Raw genomic sequence first — 23,933 nt, forward strand, 5'->3', positions numbered from 1 at the left:
AGCCTGTGTCCTCAGTGTGGGATGGGCTGCCGCATCTATTGCGTGGAGGGCTGTGATTGGATGAACGCAAGAGCTCCCAGGCTCATGCGTGTAGATGCTGTAGTTCCAACTCAGTTATCCTTGCCCAGAAAAGCTTGATGCACAGCCCAAATGGCTCTACCTCCACACCCCCAGGTCCCCAGACAGCCCTTGAAGCACCATAATGGAAGGTTAGATGGTGAAAAACACTGGTCTAGACTTTCATGGCTCAATTTGTTGCCTGCCTGTTCATCGACACCACTTTTTCATCCATTGCCTTCTTGTTAGATGTCTCCTTTATCAGATGGGACAAAGCCCCATGGTCACAATTATCTCTCAAGGGTGGATGACATCCTCCTTCCACGGGTGGCTCGTTTACACAGACTTGGTCCAAGAGAAAGAAATCGTCCTCACTTCCAAACTTTGGTTAATAAAATTGATAATTATGACTAATGTAGGTTTAAAATAATTTCATTAATACCTGTGTTTCCTTTGGTTAAACTCCCCCTCATGCACATTAGCTTAGCTATGACTATTTTTAATGTTCAAGGAGTTACATCACTCAGAAGCCACTCACGTCAATTCATCAAGAAGAAAGTTGCAGGACTTCCCTGGTGGTGTAGCGGTTAAGAATCCGCCTGCCAGTGCAGGGGATACGGGTTCAATCCCTGGTCCAGGAAGATCCCACATGCCATGGAGCAATGAAGCCGGTGCACCACAACTACAGAGCCTGTGCTCTAGAGCCCACGAGCCACAACTACTGAAGCCCGTGAGCCTAGAGCCCGTGCTCTGCAACAAAGAGTAGCCCCTGCTCCCTGCAACTAGAGAAAGCCCGCGTGCAGCAACGGGGACCCAAAGCAGACAAAAAATAAATTAATTAATTTTTAAAAAAAAAAAGAAGAAGAAGAAAGTTGCATGGTGGGACCTTCATTCTAAAAAGGGTCAATTCCCTTTTAAAAAAATTATACTTTATTACTTTGCTATTAATGATCATTTTAGCACAACAAATAAGATTTACTTTGTAATCTGCCCGGCATCCTTCAAATGGGCAAAACCATCTGGCTCGCTCAATTAATTTTAAGGCTGTCTGTGTCATGGAGCTAGTGTTTTTAAATTCGTTTCTATTTTCTGGACATTTTATATTGGATACTTAACTCTTAAGTTTCCCCCGTTCGCCCCTTTCCTCTCCTGTCAGCCTTCTACACACTATCACCCCAGCCCTGTAGATCCATAGGTTCTAGGGGACTGGGCGGCCATGAAGCTAGTAGCATCTCATTTGGCATTTCACTTTTTTTTTTTTCATTTTATTTCAGAAGGTTTGTCTGAAAGCATAATGACAACAAAAAGCAGCAGATTTGAGAGATTCTCCCAGGAGGAGAGAAAGGACAGATGTACACAGACGTAGAGCTGAAAACGTTGCCAGCAACAGCTGGGCAAGTGACAGGTTCTGAAGTGGGTGACCACCCTGCAGAGTGCAGACATGAGCCTAAAGGAACAGAGATTGCACTTGATTTACTTTTGACTTCCTGGGCTACCTTTCATCTACCTTTCATCCACCAAGGGGAAGGCTAATCTTTGCCTCAAATGACAGGCCTCCTAGAGGGATGCTTCTATAACATTTCAGTTATTCCTTATATTTCGCCCCTTTTCATCCTCATTTAAAAAATCTTAAAAATGGATACCCTTTATACATTACGAGAATATCACTATACTGGTCACCCTATGGTAGTAAAAAAAAAAATATATATATAGTTTGACTCAACCGGCTAGAACACTGAAAGCAGTCATGTTCCCCCTTTGTGTCCTTTCTCGAGCACACCCACCTTATCATCTTCATCCTCCTCCTCATCTACGTCCGTGCTCTCCTGTAAGGAAAATCCATAATTTGTAATAAAAAGTCAACCGAAATTACCGACTACGAATGAAATGCATACTCATGATTAAAGTTTTCCTATATCATTGCAACACTAGTCTTTTTAAAATACACTGTAACTTCTTTAAAAAGGACACTTTTAAAGTTAAGGGATGCCATGCCAAGGTTGTAAACAAATATGCATATAATCTACATAAAACTGTTAAGTATAAATAAAGCTATTAGGGAGTGCCCTTTGAAGGCAGCCAGATTTAAAAATGCATTGCGGAGTTGTACTATCTGTAAACAGTTTTGTTCTGAGTCTGACAAATGAAGCAGCTGCTGTGTTAAGGCTGAGAACACCATACTCCGTCTGTGCTGGGCTCATTGTTAGAATGACTGCATTTTTCCTCTGGGGCCATTACCGAAACATTAGACAGTAGAAAATGCATTAGTCTGAATGTAATCAATCTTAAGAATAAGCTACAGGTTTCTATATGGCATTCTTGTTTTCCTTGGGCTTCAGGGTTGGTGGGGGGCAGGAAACTGGTGAGGGAAGGAAACTCAAGGCTCAGATCTAGACTAAAGGGGGGACTGCCTTTAGTTCAGGGGCCCCAGAACCAGTTGTGCTGCACATAGCCTTGTTCAGATTCATTTAGAGATCTTGGCTAGTTAACAGGTACACTTGAATAATATCACTGCTACATTTAAAAGCTAACACGTGTTGGTACACAATCCAATGATTTGGTGGCTTCAAAAGAATGCTGGGTATCAGAAAACCAAGGACTATTTTCAATTTGAACACTTACCTTTCTGCTTAACCTTGCAAAGGTCAGGCATGCTAATTAGATGCCATTGTTCCAACAGAAAAAAGAATGGTCAACATCATGCTTGTATAAGGGAGTAACTGAAGTATCCAGACAGTACTCTGCTATCCTCCATAAACCAGTGAGCAATTTCTTCAGGGCTGGTACTGTATTACCTCCCAGAATTCCTAGGAGCTCCACCTAGCAGTCTGTGGGATACTTACTGATGCTGGAGAACTAACCTATTCAATGATGGCAACAAGCATGTTTCATAAAAGCACATGGATAAAAATGAATACAATGAAACATGTTATGGGAGGGAAAAACTCTGTAATGTAATTAGGAGTCAGAAGTCTTCATCTTGAGACAAAGTCTTCAGCTGGAGACATTGTTCCAGCACTGTTTTGCTGTGTGACTTTGAGCAAATCACTTTGCCACTCTGAACGTTAGCTTTATGAAGCATGAAATGAAAACAGTAGTTCTTGACTCCTTCATGGTTATGTTACCAAGATTAAATTAGGTAATAAATTAGAAAATGTTTAGTAAAATAAAAAGGTTTCATACACGCACATACACATTTATATGCATACACACACAAGTACACTTATGTACCCATATTTACATACACACACATATATACATATATATATCTGCCTACAAATACACATGTACACATACACATATATATATACACGCTATAAACATATACATCATATATATACCTGGGAAAATAAAATCTGATTAAAACTGTAAAAATGTTAGTTGACAGCACTTTTACAACAGATGCTTCTCTGTAAAAATTTCCCTCATCTGTAACTCTGTGAAACTTAGTCCTTACATAAACCTGTACTTTAAAGCTATTTATTTGTTACTTGGTTGTAGCATTTTCAGGCCCCTCATTTACTGACATATGCACATGCTTATTGCACTACACAATCAAAAACCAAACAGAATAGAATTTGGAATTTGTCTGACGTTTTACTCCCTGCCATAACACTCATTTCCCCCATCCCAAATGAAACCAGAAACATTCCTTAAATATCCATTATTTCAGAGATGATTTTTTAAAATAATCAGAACATTATAAGGAAAAATAGGTCAAGATGGTCAGGTTTTGAGTCTTAGAAAACCTAATGTGCAGGCGATTTTTCTAAAGGATGTTATCAAGTCTCAAGACCTTTGATTTTTGTTTTAAAAACTTGGTTCTTGAATCTGGAATGCCAAGATTATATCATAAAGCAAGTCTATAAATACAAGTTCCTTCTAACCCAGAGCAGAAAAAGATTCTATGGGCTGGGATAAGAGGGGTAGGGGAGGGAGAGCTGGAGAAAAATTAAGGAAAGTAAATGCTGGGGGATGTCTTTGAGAAGAGGCCTTGCCTGTGCTTCCTTCAACACCATGGTGAGTTTGAGAATTGCAAGAAAAACTTGGGCACTCAAGAACAGAGGGGCCCATGCCCACACACTCTCTGATTTCCCTGGGAGTTGGCAAGCCTCAGAGCATCCCCTGAGGCTTCAGCCTAGAGGAGAATATTGCACAGGATAATTATATGGAGAGGCCTGAGGCAGCCTCCCAGTTGTGTGTGCCCTGAAGGGGCTCAAGGAGCCACCAAAGGCTTTTCTCTAGTGATTGAAAATCTCATTCCCAGGAACCTTATGGAGAACCAGATGGGCACGCAGACATGCGCTGCCCGCATGGAAATGCTGACCAAGAACCAGATGGCTCACTCAGGCTAAGAAGGCAGGCCAAGACTCAGGAACACAAGATGCTCTAGGAAGAAGACTCCAGATTACACATGGTAAATATCTTCCCTGTAACATGAATACAGGTGCAGTGTTGCGCCTCAAACCTCAAATGCAGTGGACTCGGGTCATGATTTGGTGGTGGTGGTTTACTGCTAACACATTTTTTCTTTAGTCAAATGTCAGAATTATTGGAATCTTTGCTCACCTGGCTGTCCTGGATGCTGCCAACCTTCCTCCTCGTAGGTCTGATGAAATTGTAGACAAAGAGGAGCGATAATGCCAGCGGGAACATGTACAGTTCAAAATTCCAGACAGTGACTAAAAACACCTGATTGGAAGACACAGACCAAATGACTGCTTGAAAAAACAGTATGGGAGCAATCTTCAATTCCTATTCATTGACTTAAGGAGATGAAACCCAGGACTCTCTATATAGTTCCAAATAGGTTAAAACACACACACACACACACACACACACACACACACACAAAGATACACACATGATGACTAATACAGTTTTAGAACTGGTAGCAGAATAAGGAAGACAGAGAAATGGGTTGGCCTGTCACACTCTGGAATAGAGTTCCCATATTTGGAAACCTCATTACCCTATCAACCTTATTCAGAGTTTTTTGCTTCTGGATTCAATGTACCAGAATTTAGGAAAAGTAGTGTGGAAAATCCAAAAGTCACGAAGAGGCTGGCCACAGGCCAAATTTTGCCAACAGTGAGGTGTATCTGAACTAGAAAGAATGATTACTTTTCAAAGAGGCTGCCAATGTTGAAAAATTCAAATATTTTGGATAAAAACTTCAGTTTTCTGAAGTCTCTTAAAAAAAATTATTTTTTATATATATATGTATATATTCTTTTCCATTATGGTTTGTCACAGAATGCTGAATATAGTTCCGTGTGCTATACAGTAAGACCTTGTTGTTTATCCATAAAAATCTTAAAATCTTCCCATTTTGAGGCTACATGGCCACAAGAAGATGAGGATCAGTGTGAATCTTTGACACTTGAGGAGACATAAGGTTTATATTAGAAATAACATAAACAGTATCAAAATGTTGAGATCATTCTGGTATTTTTTTGTTCAATACTATGTTTTATAGAACTACTGATGGTGTTATGTATAAATCAAGTATATTCATTTTACCTGATCTATGGTACCCCATTCCAATGAATGTTCTGCAATTTTTCCATTATACTCTCTTATCATTGAAAACATAGGTTGAAACAGTGGCTTGTTTTTTAATATAGTCAAACATATTAATCTTTGACTTTAGCATTTCTGCCGTTTAATATTCAATGTTCTACTTAAGAAATCATATGCTACCCTGAGGTGATAAAGCAATTTCCTTGTATTTTCTTCCAAAAGATAATTGTGTGTGGGGGGGTGTATGTGTGCATGTGCGTGTGTGTGTTCCTTATTTTGTCTCAAATGCTTTTTGGTTTATCGTTGGAAACAAGCATCTGATTTGAACTCCATCCTCACAGATAGCCAACTTTTATTTTTATTTCATTTTTAAAAATTGAAGTATAGTTGTTACAACGTTGTATTAGTTTCAGGTGTACAGCAAAGTGATTCAGTTATACACACTTATATATCTTTTTTTTCAGATTCTTTTCCCTTATTGGTTATTACAAAATATTGAATACAGTCAACTTTCAGAATTAGACTACTGAAGGGATCCATACTTTGCTCACTGATCTACATGCCCACCTCTGTCACACATCAGCTTCCCACATGACTGTGTTGGTTGTTTACGGACCCTCTCATCCCTTCCACTGAATTATATTATTGTTCTTTCACCAAGACCATGTTGTTAAACAGCGGTTTAGTAACCAGATGATATCTGAGTGGGTAAGTTCCAATTACTTCACTTTCAAAATTATCTCGGATTGTTCTTTGCCCTTTATCCTTCCAAATGTATTTAAAAATCAATTTGCAACATTCTATAAAATTATTGGTGAAATTTTTATTGAGATAGCCTTTAATGTATATGTCAATTCAGAGAGAACTGACATCCTGACATTGACCTTCTGAATTATAAGGACTGTTTATTTCTCCATATACTCAGAACTTCTTTTATGTATCTCAAAATATCTTTTTTACTTTCACCATAATGATTTTGCAAATGTTTTGTTATTTTTTGTAAGTTACTTAACACTTTTGATACTATTACAAGTGGGGTCATTTTCAAATATATATACTTCAGTTGGTTACTTCTAGGTACAGGAACATTGATTTATATGTTGGTCCCATTATTTCTGAGCCCTCTTATTGCTTGTTATGAGATTGCAAATGTATCATTTTGGAGATGTGGTGTGGAAAATCATATAAACTGCAAATCATGACATTTTTCTTTAGCCTCCCAGTCTATACATTATATTTTGTTTTAGTGCTAAACCTCTATACATTTTTTAATAAGTACAGAATTCTTGAAATACTTTTTGATTCAATGCAAATTATTATACTGTTGATGTCTTCCAGTCTATTAATTTGGTGTGCTTTATCAACTTTCTTTTATTATTTCATAATATATATATTTTCCTATAATTTCCTAGCTTTTTAAAGCTTTCTTTTTCTTTTACTTTTTTGTCTTGTTTTATTATGAACAACATAGAGAAAAGTAGAGAAAACAGTACAGCAACTTCTCTACTATGTAAAACTAATGATTTTCCTTATTGTTACCTATTTCCCTTTCCCTGTTCTTAAAGTTCTTTTAGGATTAGAGGTTTTAACTGTGTCCTAAAGGATTACTATTTCTTAATGCGTATCTACTGGATAAGTGGGGTTTTACTGTTCTTTTAAATTTCTAAATATAATTTCAAGTAAAAAGAGGCTGACCTAAAACTATTGAGAAAAAATAGGAAACAACATATTTTTGATTTATTTTCATCATCAACTATTTATAAAATGTCTTCAACAAAATTACTTGTACATCAACCAATACTAGAGGGACAGCTGTGTTAGACAAACACCTCATTTACCATAATATTTGCCTCCACCAGGTATAGGTAAGTAAGCCCAGAGTGTTTTACAAAAAAAAAAAAAAAAAAAAAAAAAAAAGAGCCATATTTAAATATCACATTCAAAGGGCTTGAAACTCTTTTAGAGTGAGAGACTAGTACCTTCAGAAACATTTTAAAAATCAACGCCTAATTCCTACTTCTGTAATAAAGGATTAATTTCCTAGCAACAGCTTCTAGCAAAAACAAATAGAAACCCTTGGCAGGGAGGGGAGACCAATTATCTGAGAGTCTGAAACAAAGTTATTTAATTTTGCAGGGGAGTTGAAACCTTGGGAAAGGAACTCATATCTGCATGGAGTCACTTTAACGTTTTTTGCACCTTTGACTCAAGAGCAGTTGCAGACACAGAGATGGTACCAGTTGGTACTCAACAGAAAAATTTGCCATCTTTCTGAATGAAGATATAGGCAAAGGAGTCAGTGACAATTAGGGCCACCAGAGAGTGTACAAACACACTGGAAGGAGAGAGTAAGCCAAAGAAAATCCCAGATTCTGTATGTGAACTCTGCTATGGTCTGTACCACACACATGGGGCAGAATCAAAGCAGTGTCTGAATTGGGATCAAAGCTGCCACCCACAGCAGGTGTGACCAAATGTGCAATTTGAGTCTAACAGGATTAATCCCTAGAGCAATCACTAAAGAACAAGCAGAGAAGAATAGATAAAAAGTCAACAGATGAATTAAAATGGAATTCTAAAAGGTAAGAAAAGGGAAATAGGAATAAGAAACATAGTAGACAAATACAAAAATAATAAAATGGTAACCTAAATTCAACATATCAATAATTCCATTGAAAGTTAATAGAATAAACATTGCAAGCATAAAAGGTAGAGATGAGAATAAAATGAATAACTCTGTGGCAAAAATTCTGACCACTTAAAGGAAAAATCTATTGAAAAATGCAACTTAACAAAACTGAACAAATGTCCCCACCAAGATAAATTCAGGTTCAAATGCTTTTACTGTTGAATTCTATCAAACATTCAAAGAAGAAAGAACATTATGTTGGAGGGAACACTTCACAACCAATTTTATGAAGCCAGTGTTACCCTGATACCAAAACCTGACAAAGCCATTACAACAAAATAAATTACAGGCAAATATTCAACAGGAACAAAGATGCAAAAATCCTTAAGAAAATAATAGCGAACCAAATCAAGAAATATATGAAAAATATATACTACAGTGTGACCAAGTAGAATATGTTCCAAGAATGTAAGATTATTTTCACATTTAAAAACAATGTAATTCACCACATTGACAGAAAGGAGAAAAAAAACACTTGATTATTTCAATAGATGTGGAAAAATATATTGACAAAAAATTCAACACTATTAACAAACAATGAATAGAAGGAATTTACTCAATCTGATAAAGGACACTTACAAAAATCTTACAGTTATCGTATTTGATCATATTTGGCTATAGTTTGTTGTATGTAAATTATGCTTTGAGAAGTTGCTTTTAAAAAAATCAACACTTGCTAAGAAGGAAACTACTTAGGCATGCAACCACATGAATAAATCTCAAAAACACACCGAGAGAAAGAAGCCTTATACAAAAAAGAGCACATACTGTATGATTCCATTTAGATGAAGTTCTAGAACAGACAAAATGATTCTATGATGGAGAAAAATGCATGATTTCCTTCTAAAATTAGAAATAAGGTAGGGATGTCTGCTCTCACTACTCCTATTCAGTATTGGACTGAATGTCCTAGTCATTGCAATGAAGGAAAATAAATGAAATAAAAGGCATAAGTATCAGAAAGGAGGAAAGCAAAACTGTCTCTTTTTATTGATGACCTGATTTTTTACATAGAAAATCCTAAGGAATCTACAAAGCAAATCCTAGAAATAACAAATCCAGCAGTGACAGGGTATAAAGTTACTTTTTAAAAATCAATTATATTTTTAAAACTAGCAGCAAAAATCTGGAAAATAAAATTTAAGATTTTCCATTTATAGTAGAACCAAAGCCCATAAAATACACGGGAATAAAATTCACAAAACGTGAGCAAGATCTCTTCACTGGAAATTATAAAATATTACTGAGGAACGTTACAGAATACATAAAGAAGTGGACAGAAATGCCACTAGTTCCTGGATTATAAGACTCAATATTGTTAAAATGGCAGTTCTTCACAAATTGATCCACAGATGCAAGCAATCCCAATTTTGTAGAAATTGACAAGCTGATTCTGAATATTATATTGAAATGTAAATAACATAGAATAGTCAAGGCCATTTTAAAAAATAAAGCTTATACTACTTAATATAGTTTACTATAAAGCTATAGTATGGAACAGAAAATAGAATCCACATATATGTAATTAGCTGATCTCTAAGGAAGTTGCCAAGGTAATTCAATGGGAGAAATGAGAGTCTTTTCAACAAATGGCCCTGGAACAACTGGATATATGTGTGGGGAAAAAAAAATCACTAACCCTTACCACTTACCATATATAGAAATTAAATGAATCATAATATCTAAAAGTAAATGCAAAAATTTCAAAACTTCTAGAATACACATATGAGAAAACCTTTGGCATAGGGGAGGGTAGGCCAAAGATTTCTTAGGACAAAAAAGCACAACAAAATAATGTAAATAAAAGAAAAAGGAAACTTCATTGAAATTATTCTTCCTTTGCTCTTTGGAAGACACAATTAAGAAATGAAAAAAAAAGTCACAAAATGGGAGAAAATACTTTCTATACATATACTGAAAGAGAACATGTATCTGGAATGCATAAAGAATTCTTACAACTTAGTAAGAAGACAACTCAATAAAGATTGGTGAAATATTTTGTCGGACTCTTCACACACACACAAATCTATATGAATATCTAAAAGCACATGGAAAGACATCCAACTTGATTATCCATCAGGAAAATGCAAATAACTCCTATGAAATAGCACATATTAGAAAGGCTAAAATTTTAAAAAATCCTGACAAGATATAAAGTGTTGACAATGTGGAACAACTGGAGGTCTTATACACTCCTGGTAGGAATACAAAATGATAACTGATTTGGGAAACTACATGGCAGTTTTTCAAAAAGTTGTGCATACACCTCTGTAATTCAAGCCCTCCTACTCCTAGATATTTAACATATGACCCAGAGACTTGCGCACAAATGTTCAGAACATAGCAGCTTCATTCCAAATAACAACAACAAAACTGGCAACAGCCCAAATGTACACAAACAAGTGAACATAATATATCCATTCAAGGGAACAACTACTCAGAATTAAAACAGAACCACCTATAAAATGTCAGAATCAGTGAAGCCTGATTTCTCTGACACCAAGGAAGCTTCTCACCCCACCACGCAGGTTTCCCTATGTTCCATGATGCAGATGCAATGGTGACCCCATGTGAACCTTCCCCAAAAACGTAACTTTAAGAAATTACCTCAAATCTTCAGCTTACAAATATTTCTTCACTTTCTACCCCAAAATGTGTTTGCCATAATTTTTATGAAATTAGATATGAAGAATATAAGCATATCTATAGATATGAAGAATATAAGCATGCCAAATCTATATGAAGAATATAAGCATGCCAAATCATGAGGAAAAATGATTCATAAAGACACTTGTGTTTTCCTGGGGGAAAACCTAAAACCAGAAATACTATCTTAGGGAGTCAGTGGTTCCAAGGTAGCTGTGATTGAGGCACTTAGTCAGCATTGCCATAGACGAACATATCTCTTGAACAAATCCTCTAGGTATTGTTTCTTTAGGTAGGGCTGAGAAATATATTATTTTATGTCACAAAGAGTTTTAAAGAACAAATCAGGCTACATTTTTCTCAGGTTTCATTAAGAAGTGGTCGATAAAATTGACCAACCAACCAATTATTAAATATCTTCTATACATCCAAGAGGATGCCTCACTATAAGGTAGTTAACTTGGAATACCAAATACAATAGCATGGCTATTTTCCCCAATAGTTTAGGATTTACTCATTTAAGATTATCTTAAAATTTTGTCCTTCTGTCCCTTGAGAGTAGATTTAAGACTAGGAAATAGCTCAATTAAATGAAATCAAGTCTCTGAATAACTCAGAAACATTGCATTTGTTAAAACAAATGAAACAAACATACAAAGTGTGATTATATAAATTAGCATTTGCCATTTGTGACCTACACATTGTTCATAATGTTTAAAAGAAATTGAACAATGGAATCAAGATCCTCATTTAAATACACACACACACACAAACACACACACACACACACACACACATATATTATTGTAGAGGTGGCTCATACAAAATCATGGATTATTTTATGTTTGTTCTCATAAATAGCTAAGGATGCCACAGAAATTTGGGGAGCCGCTCAATATGATCACTATTCAGAGTATAACCCTGACCCAACGTTGGTCAGATTAACTAGGTGATCTCAAATTGCTACTCTACTTTGTAGTAGAATGACATAACTTAAGATAGCATATAAACATTAAGCATGTAATAACAAAATTAAAAGTTCACTTGTGGTAGAAAATCTTTGAGAAACTTCTATATCAAGTTTCAGCTAATGGAAAATCTACTCTCTGTTTTAAGTTACCCATTCCTATGGGTAGGAAGTAAACCTACCCAAGTAAATACCCAAGTAAACCTACCCAAGTAAACCTATTCCAAGTAAACACTGAATTTTAAGGAATAGAATAAAGAAGTCAAGATTCACCTCATAAAGTCAATTAAGGATTAAGATAAAATTATTATAAAAGTGGAACTGATGGGCTTCCCTGGTGGCGCAGTGGTTGCGCGTCCGCCTGCCGATGCAGGGGAACCGGGTTCGCGCCCCGGTCTGGGAGGATCCCACATGCCGCGGAGCGGCATAAAAGTGGAACTGATTATTTTAGAAGAAAAACAGATGAAAATTAACCAAACATCTACCTTCCTTACTACACTCTTGGGTTAAAATTGTAAGGAGAAACTCAAGAAGCACAAAGGAAGGGCTAGTTGATTTAGTTTGGTTAAGGCACTACTGCTTTAAAGCCCAATGACTTTAAAGTCATTGAATGAATATTCAATGAATATTCAATATTCAAACATCTTCCAGCCCCTTGAATGTTCATTCAAGGGGCTGGAAGATGTTTCGCTTGAAAAATACTGAAGAGGGGCCTAACTTTCTGTGAAAACCACTGGTGTGGCCCCTATGACAAAGAAAATGAGAAAGAGAAGCACACACACACCTTTCAGAATATTGTGAAAATCAGTTCTTTTGTTACACTAATGATTAAATCTAGACATTTGAAAACAGTGTCTCTTGAAATAATCAGTCTTTATGAACAACCATCCTGTATGTGTTAGGCCCAGATTGGGGGGAGATTCACACACACATGATTATTTTAGAATAAAGGTATTGAGTACTGTGAAACAAACTATGCTAGTTCTGATCCAAAAAACTCAAGGGTTAAACAAAGAGAAAACAATGCAACAATTTGTTTTTAATTTGACCACATACAAGTTCATTTCTATGACAACAAATCAGTAAGTGGCCCCTTCTCAATAAAGTATACCTGGATTTATTGTCATTAAAAGAGAAAAACAAAATGCCTTATGTACCACCATAATAAAGCAAAACAATAGAAAACCAAAAAAAACACCTACAGGTCATGTCATGCCCTTTCATCTGAATATTTTCTATTGCTTCCTGGCCTACCTTATGACATTTAGAACTCATAGTTTAACATCTAAGGCCTTCCTTGAACTGACTGATACTCGACTATTTCATAACACCCACCACACATCCTAGATTCCTAGTCATGTTGCACTATTTGCAGACCCCAAAAGATGAAATGGTGTCCAGGATTTTGCTTCTGAACACACCCTTCTCTCATCTAGGAAGCTACTGCTTGAACATTTCCTCACTCTGAAGTGTGACCCCCTCACTCCGACCCTGAGCACTAACGCACTAACCCCATCTTTTTGTCACTGCTTTACTTCATGCATAAAATGATTGTCCCAGCATTTATTGAACACCTACCATGAACCACACTGATTTAGACACAACAGTGAACAAAACCAAGCAACCAACCAACCAACAAAACAGCCTTCATAGAGCTTACATTATATTGGGGGATTAGGGATGAGATTGATACATAAGTAAGCTGTATATTCTACATCATCAGATGGTTAAGAATGGCTATGAGGAGGGTGACGAAAACAAAACAGGAACGTAAGAAAGGGAATACCAGGCGATGGGGCTGGGACTGCAATTATAAGTAGAGGGGTTAGAGACTGCCTTGCTGAGAAGGGCAATATGTGGGCAAAGCCCTTGGAGAAGTGTGCAAATCTAGGTGAATAGTGTTTCTGGTCAGAAGAACAGCAAATCCAAAGGTCCAGAAATGGGAGTATGCCTAGTACGTTCAAGAAATAGTAAGAACCCCCTTGGCTGACACAGAGTGAGCAAGAGGATTAGAAAGGGAAGAAGTGAGAAAGGAACAGGAGCCAGTCCTAAAGGGCCTGAACCATGGCTCTAAGTTCTTTGGCGTTTATTATAAGGGAGTTGTTGAGCTGTCAGAGGGCTGTGAGCAGAAGACGGACATGATCTGACTCCTATTAAAGAAAGATCACTCTGGTACATCACAGGAACATACCATAAAGAGGCAGGGTAAAAGCACAGGTTTCATTTAGAAAGCTATTGCAATGATCCAGGTTAAAGTTAATTGTAGTTGAGAACCATGGTGATGGCAGTGCAATTAGTGAAAAGTGGTCATGTAACTCTATTTAGAAAGTAAACCAAGAGGATTTGTAGACAATTTGAATGAGAAGATAAAAATGGAATCATCAAGGATGATACCAAGTTGTGGGGCTTGAAAAACTGGAAGACTGGACTGGTTCGTTAATGGAGACAAAAGTCTGTAGAAAGAACAGGTTTGGATAAGGAGAGTCTGAGGCACCTATTAGACATCCCTGCAGAGACACAGAGTAGGCAATGCACAGAAGGTTTGGAGTTCAGAAAAGAGGCTAGGGCTAGAGGCACAAATTTGCATATTATCAGCATCCAGATGGTATTTAAAGGTATCAGACTGGATAATTTTAACAAGGAAGTAACAGTAGAGAGAAATGGCCTACAAGGTAGTGATCCCTAGAAAAGTGTAAATTTATGGTTGGAGAAGATTAAAAGGAACCAGAAAAGGAGACTGAGGAGCAGTCAGAGCAAAAGAGATACACTGGGAGATTGTGCTATCCTAGAAAACAAGATAAACAAAGAGGAGGGCAACAATACATTTCTAAATAAGATGGTCACTGAAAATTGGTCACTGGTGATTTGAAATGAGCAGCTGACTGGAGTGATAAGACAAAAATCAGATAACAGTGAGTTTAAGAGAGAACAGCAAAACTATAGACAGTGAGTAGAGATAACTCTATGAAACAGTTTGATATAAAGAAGAGCAGAGAAATAGGGTGGAAGCTGGAAGGGGATGAAGCAACAATACAGGAGAGGGAGGGAGAAAAAAATGATGATGTGGGAGACAGAAGAAAGAAGAGCTGGAACAATATTTTTGAAACAGTGGGTAGGAGTAGGAGCCAGTGCACAGATGGAGGGTTGGTCTTCAGAAGCAACAATTCAGTGATTCACAGTTAGAGGAGGAAAAGGAGAGGATACAGGCATAGATGGTGGTAGGGGGATAGGTAGGTATGGTGAGGGCAAGATAGCAGTAGATGGGTACTTGTGTCAACCATGGTCATGATCTGAGGACAGGGAGAAGGTATTAGAGTTTGAGGACAGAAGAGAAGTTATAAAATAGCCTAGAAGAGAGGAAAAGAGAATGGCTTACAGAAATGTAATATAACTGTCAGGAGGCACTATATGTTTTTCTCTAGCCATGCTTACCTGAGGTTGCTAATCAAGTATAATGAAGGTAGAGAAGGAAAGGAAATTATTTTTAAAATGGACCATGGATTCTGAGCTGGACTACTGGTGAGGAACAATATAAAGTGGAGAGGATAAAATTTAAATGCAATGGTTATGTTAATTAACAGATTATAAACAGCTGAAGAGAAAATTAGTGAACTGAGAAATAATTCCAAAGAAGTTCTTCAGAATGTAGATGAGAGAAACAAAGATACAGATATGTAAGAGGTTAAAAGACATGGAAGACAGAAATAAGAAGGTCTGACATACGTCTGATGGGTGTTGAGGGGGCAAAGGGTTAATGAAGAGAATGGGGAAGCAATAATATGAAGATACAATGTCTGAGGATTTTCCAGAACTGTTGAAATATACCATATAGGAAGATCCAAAAAACCCATATCAGGATAAATAAGGAAGAATTTAGGCCTAAAAATGTCATGGTAGAACTGAAGAACACTTGGGAAAAAAGTAGAAACATTCACGAGCAGCTAGAGAGAAAAGACAATTCAACTGCGAAGAAAAAGCAATTTGAGTGACTTTATATCTCAATGCGACAAGGGAAACAAGGAGAGAGTAGAATAACTTAAATACATATGCTTTCAGTCTTTCAGTTTAGAAACTTGTACCTAGCAAATTGTCTTACAAGTAAAACTGAGACTTTTCCAGAAAAGCATGAGCCAGCAGTGCTTATCACCCAAAGACCCTCATGAAAGTACATATAATAGATTTATTTCAAAGAGAAGGAAAATTGTCCCTGGTATAAAAAGGCTGAACATGAGAATGTATGTGTTCAAAAGCAATGGTAAATGTGTATACCAGTCTAAATAAACATGGACGTATTAAAAAAAAAGGTTTAATCTGTGTGTAATGAGACAATCTAGTAGTAAAACAGGGGACAGAAAAAGCCTATAAACTGGGAGAGGTATGGGTTGATTTGAAAAATTCTAAGACAACCTTGCTGTTAAGCCTGTATGTTAAGTAGACATGTAAATTTCAGCTTTTCGGTATGAAGCTGAAGCTTTCTCTCATTCTTTCTGAATAAAATAAAATAACCCACAAAAAACCAAACAGAAACCCCCCAAACAGCTGTGAAAACTGAATAATCTATACAAACTCTGTATGAAGACATCTGAGGGGAATCAAGGCATCCAGGACCTGAGGGGCAAGATCAAGGATAAGAGACAAACGCAGAGAGGTACATCTTAGTTTGCTATTGCTTTAACTCCTTCAGAGTTTTTTGTTATATTTTGTTTTATTTTTGCCAATTCACTGTGTAAGACAAGTGACTGAGCACACAGGAGCAGTTTAGAGCTCGCTTCAATCTTAATTATCTAGGGAAGTAAAAATTGGAGTGCAGGGGAACTATGGCAGCCAGGATTTGAAGGATGAAAGGAATAGCAGAGATGCAAGCCTGACATTCTGCATGCATGTCTCCTTGAGAAATTTACTGTTTCCTAAAGCATGTGAGGTTAGGATGAAAAGTTGAGGCCAAGCAGAAAGTGGGAACTAAAAGTTTTTGGCAATCTCACTGAGTTGGGAAATAAAAACTGGAGGTTAAGGACTCTTAGAAAATAAGGGCGCTAGCAAACACTACTTATTAAGACTCCTGAAGCACTAAGCATAGGGGTAAAACCAGAAATAGATCAATCCTCAAGATGCTTGAAATCCTTCCTACCTTGGATCATTTCAATCCCTGACTGGATCATTCTGACTTGCTAGACCCTCACTGCCTCCTCTATATCCTCTCTTGTGGAAAATAACATATTCCATATCCTCTAAAATGTTTTAATAAATCTTATCCAGTATTTGATAAAAAATAACCAGGTATGGTCAGGATTAAAAAACAATGACCAAAAATCAAGAGAAAAACAGACAATGAGAACAAAAAGCTTATTTAGATGTAAGCGTTACCAGTTATAAATTTTAAAATAGCCATGATTAATATATACATATTTATGCCATAATATATAATATACATATGTGTAAATTAAAACATACATGAAAATGGATTAAAAAAACATGGAGAATATCAGCAGAGAACTGGGGTCTATGAAATAGAATCCAATGGAAATGGAAAATTTTTTTTAAAGAGATAAGTGAAATGAAGAGCTCACTAAATGAATTTAATAGCAGAGCAGAAAACAGAGCATTTGTGATTTGGAGTATTAGTAGAAAATATCTATACTTAAAGCAGATATAAACATGATGACAAAATACACCAAAAAAAAAAAAAAAAAGCAGCTACATGGCACATTTAGAAAGGTTTAATTTAGATGTAAAAACTTGGAGTCCAGAAAAAGAGAGTAAGAGAGAAATGGGGAAAAGCTATAAATGATATTGAATGAGAATTTCCAAAAACCTAATATAAAAGCTGTGAAGTTACAGATTTAAAGAACCTCAAATAGGATGAAGGGGAAAAAAATCACAGGCAGGCATCTCATAGTAAAACTGCACATAATTCATGACCAAAAGAAAGGGGAGAAGTAGATATAGTGAAGTTTAAAGAAAAATCACATTTCCTCCACAATGAATAACAATCAAAATGACAACTGACTTTTCAATGGAAAAAATAACAGCCAGAAGACAATTGAAAAGTCTCCATATAATATAGGATTTATCTGCTCCTTGAATGTTTGTTAAAAACGTGTCTCTAAAGTTGCCTGGGCCTATGTTTTGTTTTCTGGTAAGACATTAAACTACTGATCCAATTATTTAGTGGGTGTAAGGCCATTCAATTTCTCATTCTTTTTCAGTCATTTGGATGCACTGTGGTATAAGTTTCATCTCTTTCATACATCTTTCAACATTTTAAGCATAAAACTTCATAATATCCTCATATGTATAATCTCTGCCCATCTGAATTATCTCCCTGTTCAATGCCTGCTGTTATTTATTTGTGTCTTTACTCTTTGTACATTGAAAACTCTCAGGAAAGAATAACCCATTTTGTTAGTTTTTCAAAGAGACAGCTTTTAACTGTTATTCCTTTTTATTTTACACACATATTCTACTTCATCAATTTTTCTCTTATTTTTACTTCTAGTTAATTTGGCTTCATTCTGCTGTTCTTTATCAATGGCATGATTTTGACAGTTAACTCAATAATTTTGATTCTGACTTATTTTCCATTTTGGCTTTGTCTTGTTCTATTTTTTGTGAAACACAACATGTCAATTCTAACTATTACGTGGAAGAACAAAATGCCAAGAAGAGCCTAGGCATTCTTGAAGATGAAAAACAAATTGGGAAGGACAATGCTAAATTCAAATGATGCTTTTGTAACATTGGTACTGGTGTAGACAAGAGACCAATGAATGGACAAGCCCACCTATATAAGGAAACCTGATTTACAATATGACCTGGTGGAAATTGTAGATCTCTGAGGAAAAGTAGAATATTCAAGAAATGGTACTAGATCAGTTGGTATCCAAAATACAAAAATGAAATCAATTCACAAGCAGATTTTAAAATTTAATATAAAAAGTAAAACCATAAAAAATTTAAAGAGCATCTTTATGACTTTGAGACTGGGAACGATCCCTCTACAGTGACATAAAATGCACAAACCACAGCGAAAATAATTAATAAATCTGACATTAAGTATAGGAATTTTGTTCATCAAAATATATAACGGAAAAAAATAAGCCACAATCTTGGAGAAGATATTTCTGTTACAAAGAAGTTCTATCTAGATTACATAAAACACCTCTACAAATCAATAAAAAGGTAGAGGGGGGGAAGAAAATTAGGCAAAAGGAGAAAAAAGGAGTGGAAAGGTCCCCAAACCTATATATATTATTAGTAATGAGGAAAATGGAAATTAAAACCACAACAAAGTATGACAACTCATGAGGTTGACACAACTTAGAAGTCATATTAAAATGAGAAGAGTTTTTTAAGATGTAGAACACTGATAACTTTTATTTGATGCTTACAGTTCAGGAACTTGGGAAACGGTTGCATTAACTATAAAGCAGAATGTGTATATCAGATAATGTGCATTTTTACTCCTAGGTATAAACTTGGGAGCAGTGGGTTTCAAACTTTAGCATGCATGGGAAATGCCAGAGGACTGGTGTAGACAAGATCTCTGGGCCCCACCCACAGTTCCCGGTTCAACAGGATGGGGGTGGGGCCCGAGAAATTCATTTCTGCAAAGTTTCTAGGTGATGCTGAAGCTACTCTCCAGGCACTACATATTGAGAGCCATTGCTCTAAAGTCTTGCACATGTCCGCCAGATGAAATGTACAATGTTGACAAGACCACTTTTCATAATAGCTGAAAAACAAGCAAACCAACCCACAAACAAAAAACCCCAATCAAGCCTGCAATCAATTCAAATACCTTTCTAGAGTAGAATGGATAAATAACTTATACATAAAGTTATATATATCATACAGAATGAAGATAGCTGAAGGTCACATTTTGACCACATGGATGAAGGTCAAAAAACAATACTGAGTGAATTAATTTGTAAGTCACAGAGTAAAACCTAAAAGTATTACACAATTCCTTTATAAAATCTTAAAAAAGCAGACAAAATAGAATTATACCGATCAAGATAGATACAAAGGTGGTAAAACCACAACGAGTAAATGACACACATTCAGTGTTACCACTGCTTCTGGGGCTGAGGGAAGAAAGATTCAGTAATAAAGAGGCAGAGGAAGGACTCTAAAATAATGCGAGGGGGGACCTTCAAGATGATGGAGGAGTAAGACATGGAGATCACCTTCCTCCCCACAAATACATCAAAAATACATCTACATGTGGAACAACTCCTACAGAACACCTACTGAATGCTGGCAGAAGGCCTCAGACTTCCCAGAAGGCAAGAAAGTCCCCACATACCTGGGTAGGGCAAAAGAAAAAAGAAAAAACAGAGACAAGAGAATAGGGGCGGGACCTGCACCTCTGGAAGGGAGCTGTGAAGGAGGAAAGGTTCCCACACACTAGAAGCCCCTTCACAGGCGGAGACTGCGGGTGGCGGAGGCGGGAAGCTTCGGAGCCACGGAGGAGAGCGCAACAACAGGGGTGCAGAAGGCAAAGCGGAGAGATTCCCACACAGAGAATCAGTGCCGACCGGCACTCACCAGCCCGAGAGGCTTGTCTGCTCACCGGCTAGGACAGGCGGGGGCTGGGAGCTGAGGCTTGGGTCGGATTGCAGGGAGAGGGCTGGGGTTGGTTGCGTGAACACAGCCTGAAGGGGGCTCGTGTGCCACAGCTATCCGGGAAGGAAGTCCGGGAAAATGTCTGGAACTGCCTAAGAGGTAAGAGACCATTGTTTCAGGGTGTGCGAGGAAAGGGGATACAGAGCAGCACCTAAATGAGCTTCAGAGACAGGCGCGAGCTGTGGCTATCAGCTCGGACCCCAGAGACGGGCATGAAACGCTAACGCTGCTGCTGCTGCCGCCACCAAGAAGCCTGTGTGCAAGCACAGGTCACTCTCCACACCTCCCCTCCCGGGAGCCTGTGCAGCCCGCCACTGCCAGGGTCCCGTGATCCAGGGACAACTTCCCCGGGAGAACACAAGGTGCCTCAGTCTGTTGCAACGTCATGCTGGCCTCGAGGCCGCCGCAGGATCTCCCCGCATTCCAATTATGACTACCGTACCCCTCCCTCCCCCTGGCCTGAGTGAGCAAGAGAACTCTAATCAGCTGCTACCTTAACCCCTCCTGTGTGGGCGGGGAACAGATGCCTGAGGGCAACCTACATGCAGAGGCGGGGCCAAAACCAAAGCTGAACCCCAGGGGCTGTGCGAAGAAAGCAGAGAAAGGGAAATCTCCCAGCAGCCTCAGGAGCAGCAGATTAAATCTCCACAATCAACTTGATGTACCTGCATCTATGGAATACCTGAACAGACAACAAATCATCCCAAAATTGAGGTGGTGGACTCTGGGAGCAACTGTAGACTTGGGGTTTGCTGTCTGTGACTGACTAGTTTCTGATTTTTATGTTTATCCTAGTTTAGATTTAGCACTTGATATCATTAGTGGATTTGTTTATTGGTTTGGTTGCTCTCTTCTTCTTTTTCTTTTATTACTACTTTTTAATTTTAATCATTTTTCTTTTCTTTTTTTCTCCCTTTACTTCTGAGCCGTGTGGTTGACAGGGTCTTGGTGCTCCGGCCTGGTGTCAGGCCTGAGCTTCTGAGGTGGGAGAGCCAAGTTCAAGACATTGGTCCACCAGAGATCTCCCGGCCCCATGTAATATCAATCAGTGAGAGCTCTCCCAGGGATCTCCGCCTCAACCCTAAGACCCAACTCCACCCAACAGCCAGCAAGCTCTAGTGCTGGACGCCCCATGCCAAAAAACTAGCAAGACAGGAACACAACACCACCCATTAGCAGAGAGGCTGCCTAAAATCGTAAGTTCAAAGACACCACAAAACACATCAACAGACATGGCACTGCCCACCAGAAAGACAAGATCCAGCCCCACCCACCAGAACACAGGCACCAGTCCCCTCCACCAAGAAGCCTACATAAGCCACTGAACCAACCTCACCCACTGGGTGCAGGTTCCATAAACAACGGGAACTACGAACCTGCAGCCTGCAAAAAGGAGACCTCAAACACAGTAACTTAAGCAAAATGAGAAGACAGAGAAACACACAGCAGATGAAGGAGGAAGGCAAAAACACACCAGACCAAACAAATGAAGAGGAAATAGGCAGTCTACCTGAAAAAGAATTCAGAATAATGATAGTAAAGATGATCCAAACTCTTGGAAATAGAATGGAGAAAATACAAGAAACGTTTAGGAGACAGGAGAAGATGGCAGAAGAGTAGGACACGGAGATCACCATCCTCCCCACAGATGCATCAGAAATACATCTACACGTGGAACTGCTCCTATAGAACACCCACTGAATGCTGGCAGAAGACCTCAGACCTCCCAAAAGGCAAGAAACTCCCCATGTACTTGGGTAGGAAAAGAGAAAAAGCAGAGACAAAAGAATAGGGATGGGACCTGCACCAGTGGGAGGGAGCCGTGAAGGAGGAAAGGTTTCCACACACCACGAAGCACCTTCACAGGCGGAGACTGCGGGTGGCGGAGTGGGGAAGCTTCGGAGCCGTGGAGGAGAGTGCAGCAACAGGGGTGCGGAGGGCAAAGCGGAGAGATTCCCACACAGAGGATAAGTGCTGACCAGCACTCACCAGCCCGAGATGCTGGTCTGCTCACCCGCCGGGGCGGGCGGGGGCTGGGAGCTGAGGCTCGGGCTTCAGAGATCGGATCCCAGGGAGAGGACTGGGGTTGGCGGCGTGAACACAGCCTGAAGGGGACTAGGGTGCCACGGCTAGCCAGGAGGGAGTCCGGGAAAAAGTCTGGACCTGCCGAAGAGGCAAGAGACTTTTTCTTCCCTCTTTGTTTCCTGGTGCATGAGGAGAGGGGATTAAAAGCGCCGCTTAAAGGAGCTCCAGAGATGGGCGCGAGCCGTGACTATCAGCGCAGACCCGAGAGATGGGCATGAGACACTAAGGCCGCTGCTGCCGCCACCAAGAAGCCTGTGTGCAAGCACAGGTCACTATCCCCACCTCCCCTCCTGGGAGCCTGTGCAGCCCGCCACTGCCAGGGTCCCGAGATCCAGGGACAACTTCCCGGGAGAACACACGGCGCTCCTCAGGCTGATGCAACATCATGCCAGCCTCTGCCACCGCAGGCTCGCCCCACATCCGTACCCCTCCCTCCCCCTGGCCTGAGTGAGCCAGAGCCCCCGAATCAGCTGCTCCTTTAACCCCGTCCTGTCTGAGCGAAGAAGAGATGCCCTCAGGCGACCTACACGCAGAGGCGGGGCCAAATCCAAAGCCGAACCCCGGGAGCTGTGCGAACAAAGAAGAGAAAGGGAAATCTCTCCCAGCAGCCTCAGGAGCAGCAGATTAAAGATCCACAATCAACTTGATGTACCCTGCATCTGTGGAATACCTGAATAGACAACGAATCACCCCAAATTGAGGAGGTGGACTTTGGAAGCAAGATAGATTATTTTTTCCCCTTTTCCTCTTTTTGTGTGTATGTGTATGCTTCTGTGTGAGATTTTGTCTCTATAGCTTTGCTTTCACCATTTGTCCTAGGGTTCTGTCCATCCGTTTGTTGTTTTTTTTTTTACTTAAAAAAATCTTTTTTTCTTAATAATTATTTTTTATTTTAACAACTTTATTTTACTTTATCTTACTTTATTTTATTTTATCCTCTTTCTTTCCCTCTTTCTTTCTTTTCTTTCTATTTTTTCACCCTTTTATTCTGAGCCGTGTGGAGGACAGTCTCTTGGTGCTCCAGCCCGGCGGCAGGGCTGTGCCTCTGAGGTGGGAGAGCCAAGTTCAGGACACTGGTCCACAAGAGACCTCCCAGCTCCACGTAATATCAAACGGCAAAAATCTGCCAGAGATCTCCATCTCAACACCAACACCCAGCTTCACTCAAAGACCAACAAGCTACAGTGCTGGACAGCCTATGCCAAACAACTAGCCAAACAGGAAAACATCCCCACCCATTAGCAGAGAGGCTGCCTAAATCATAATAAGGCCACAGACACCCCAAAACACACCACCAGACGTGGACCTGCCCACCAGAAAGACAAGATGCAGCCTCGTCCA

The 23,933-nt window shown here is 38.9% G+C and overlaps 1 protein-coding gene across 1 annotated transcript in view; it reads right to left on the reverse strand.

Annotated features, from left to right (window-relative positions):
• MCTP2 (multiple C2 and transmembrane domain containing 2) overlaps positions 1 to 23,933 on the reverse strand; it is a 254,744-nt gene that overhangs the window by 33,885 nt on the left and 196,926 nt on the right. Inside the window, exons 18-19 of the mRNA XM_055088201.1 lie at positions 4,627 to 4,749; positions 1,842 to 1,883 (exon numbers count right to left, since the gene is read on the reverse strand). Coding sequence (XP_054944176.1) covers positions 1,842 to 1,883; positions 4,627 to 4,749 — 165 coding nt within the window. The remainder of the gene's footprint in view (positions 1 to 1,841; positions 1,884 to 4,626; positions 4,750 to 23,933) is intronic.

The sequence above is a fragment of the Physeter macrocephalus genome, chromosome 11 (assembly GCF_002837175.3).
Source record: "Physeter macrocephalus isolate SW-GA chromosome 11, ASM283717v5, whole genome shotgun sequence".
In the NCBI taxonomy this organism is placed as follows: domain Eukaryota; kingdom Metazoa; phylum Chordata; class Mammalia; order Artiodactyla; family Physeteridae; genus Physeter; species Physeter macrocephalus.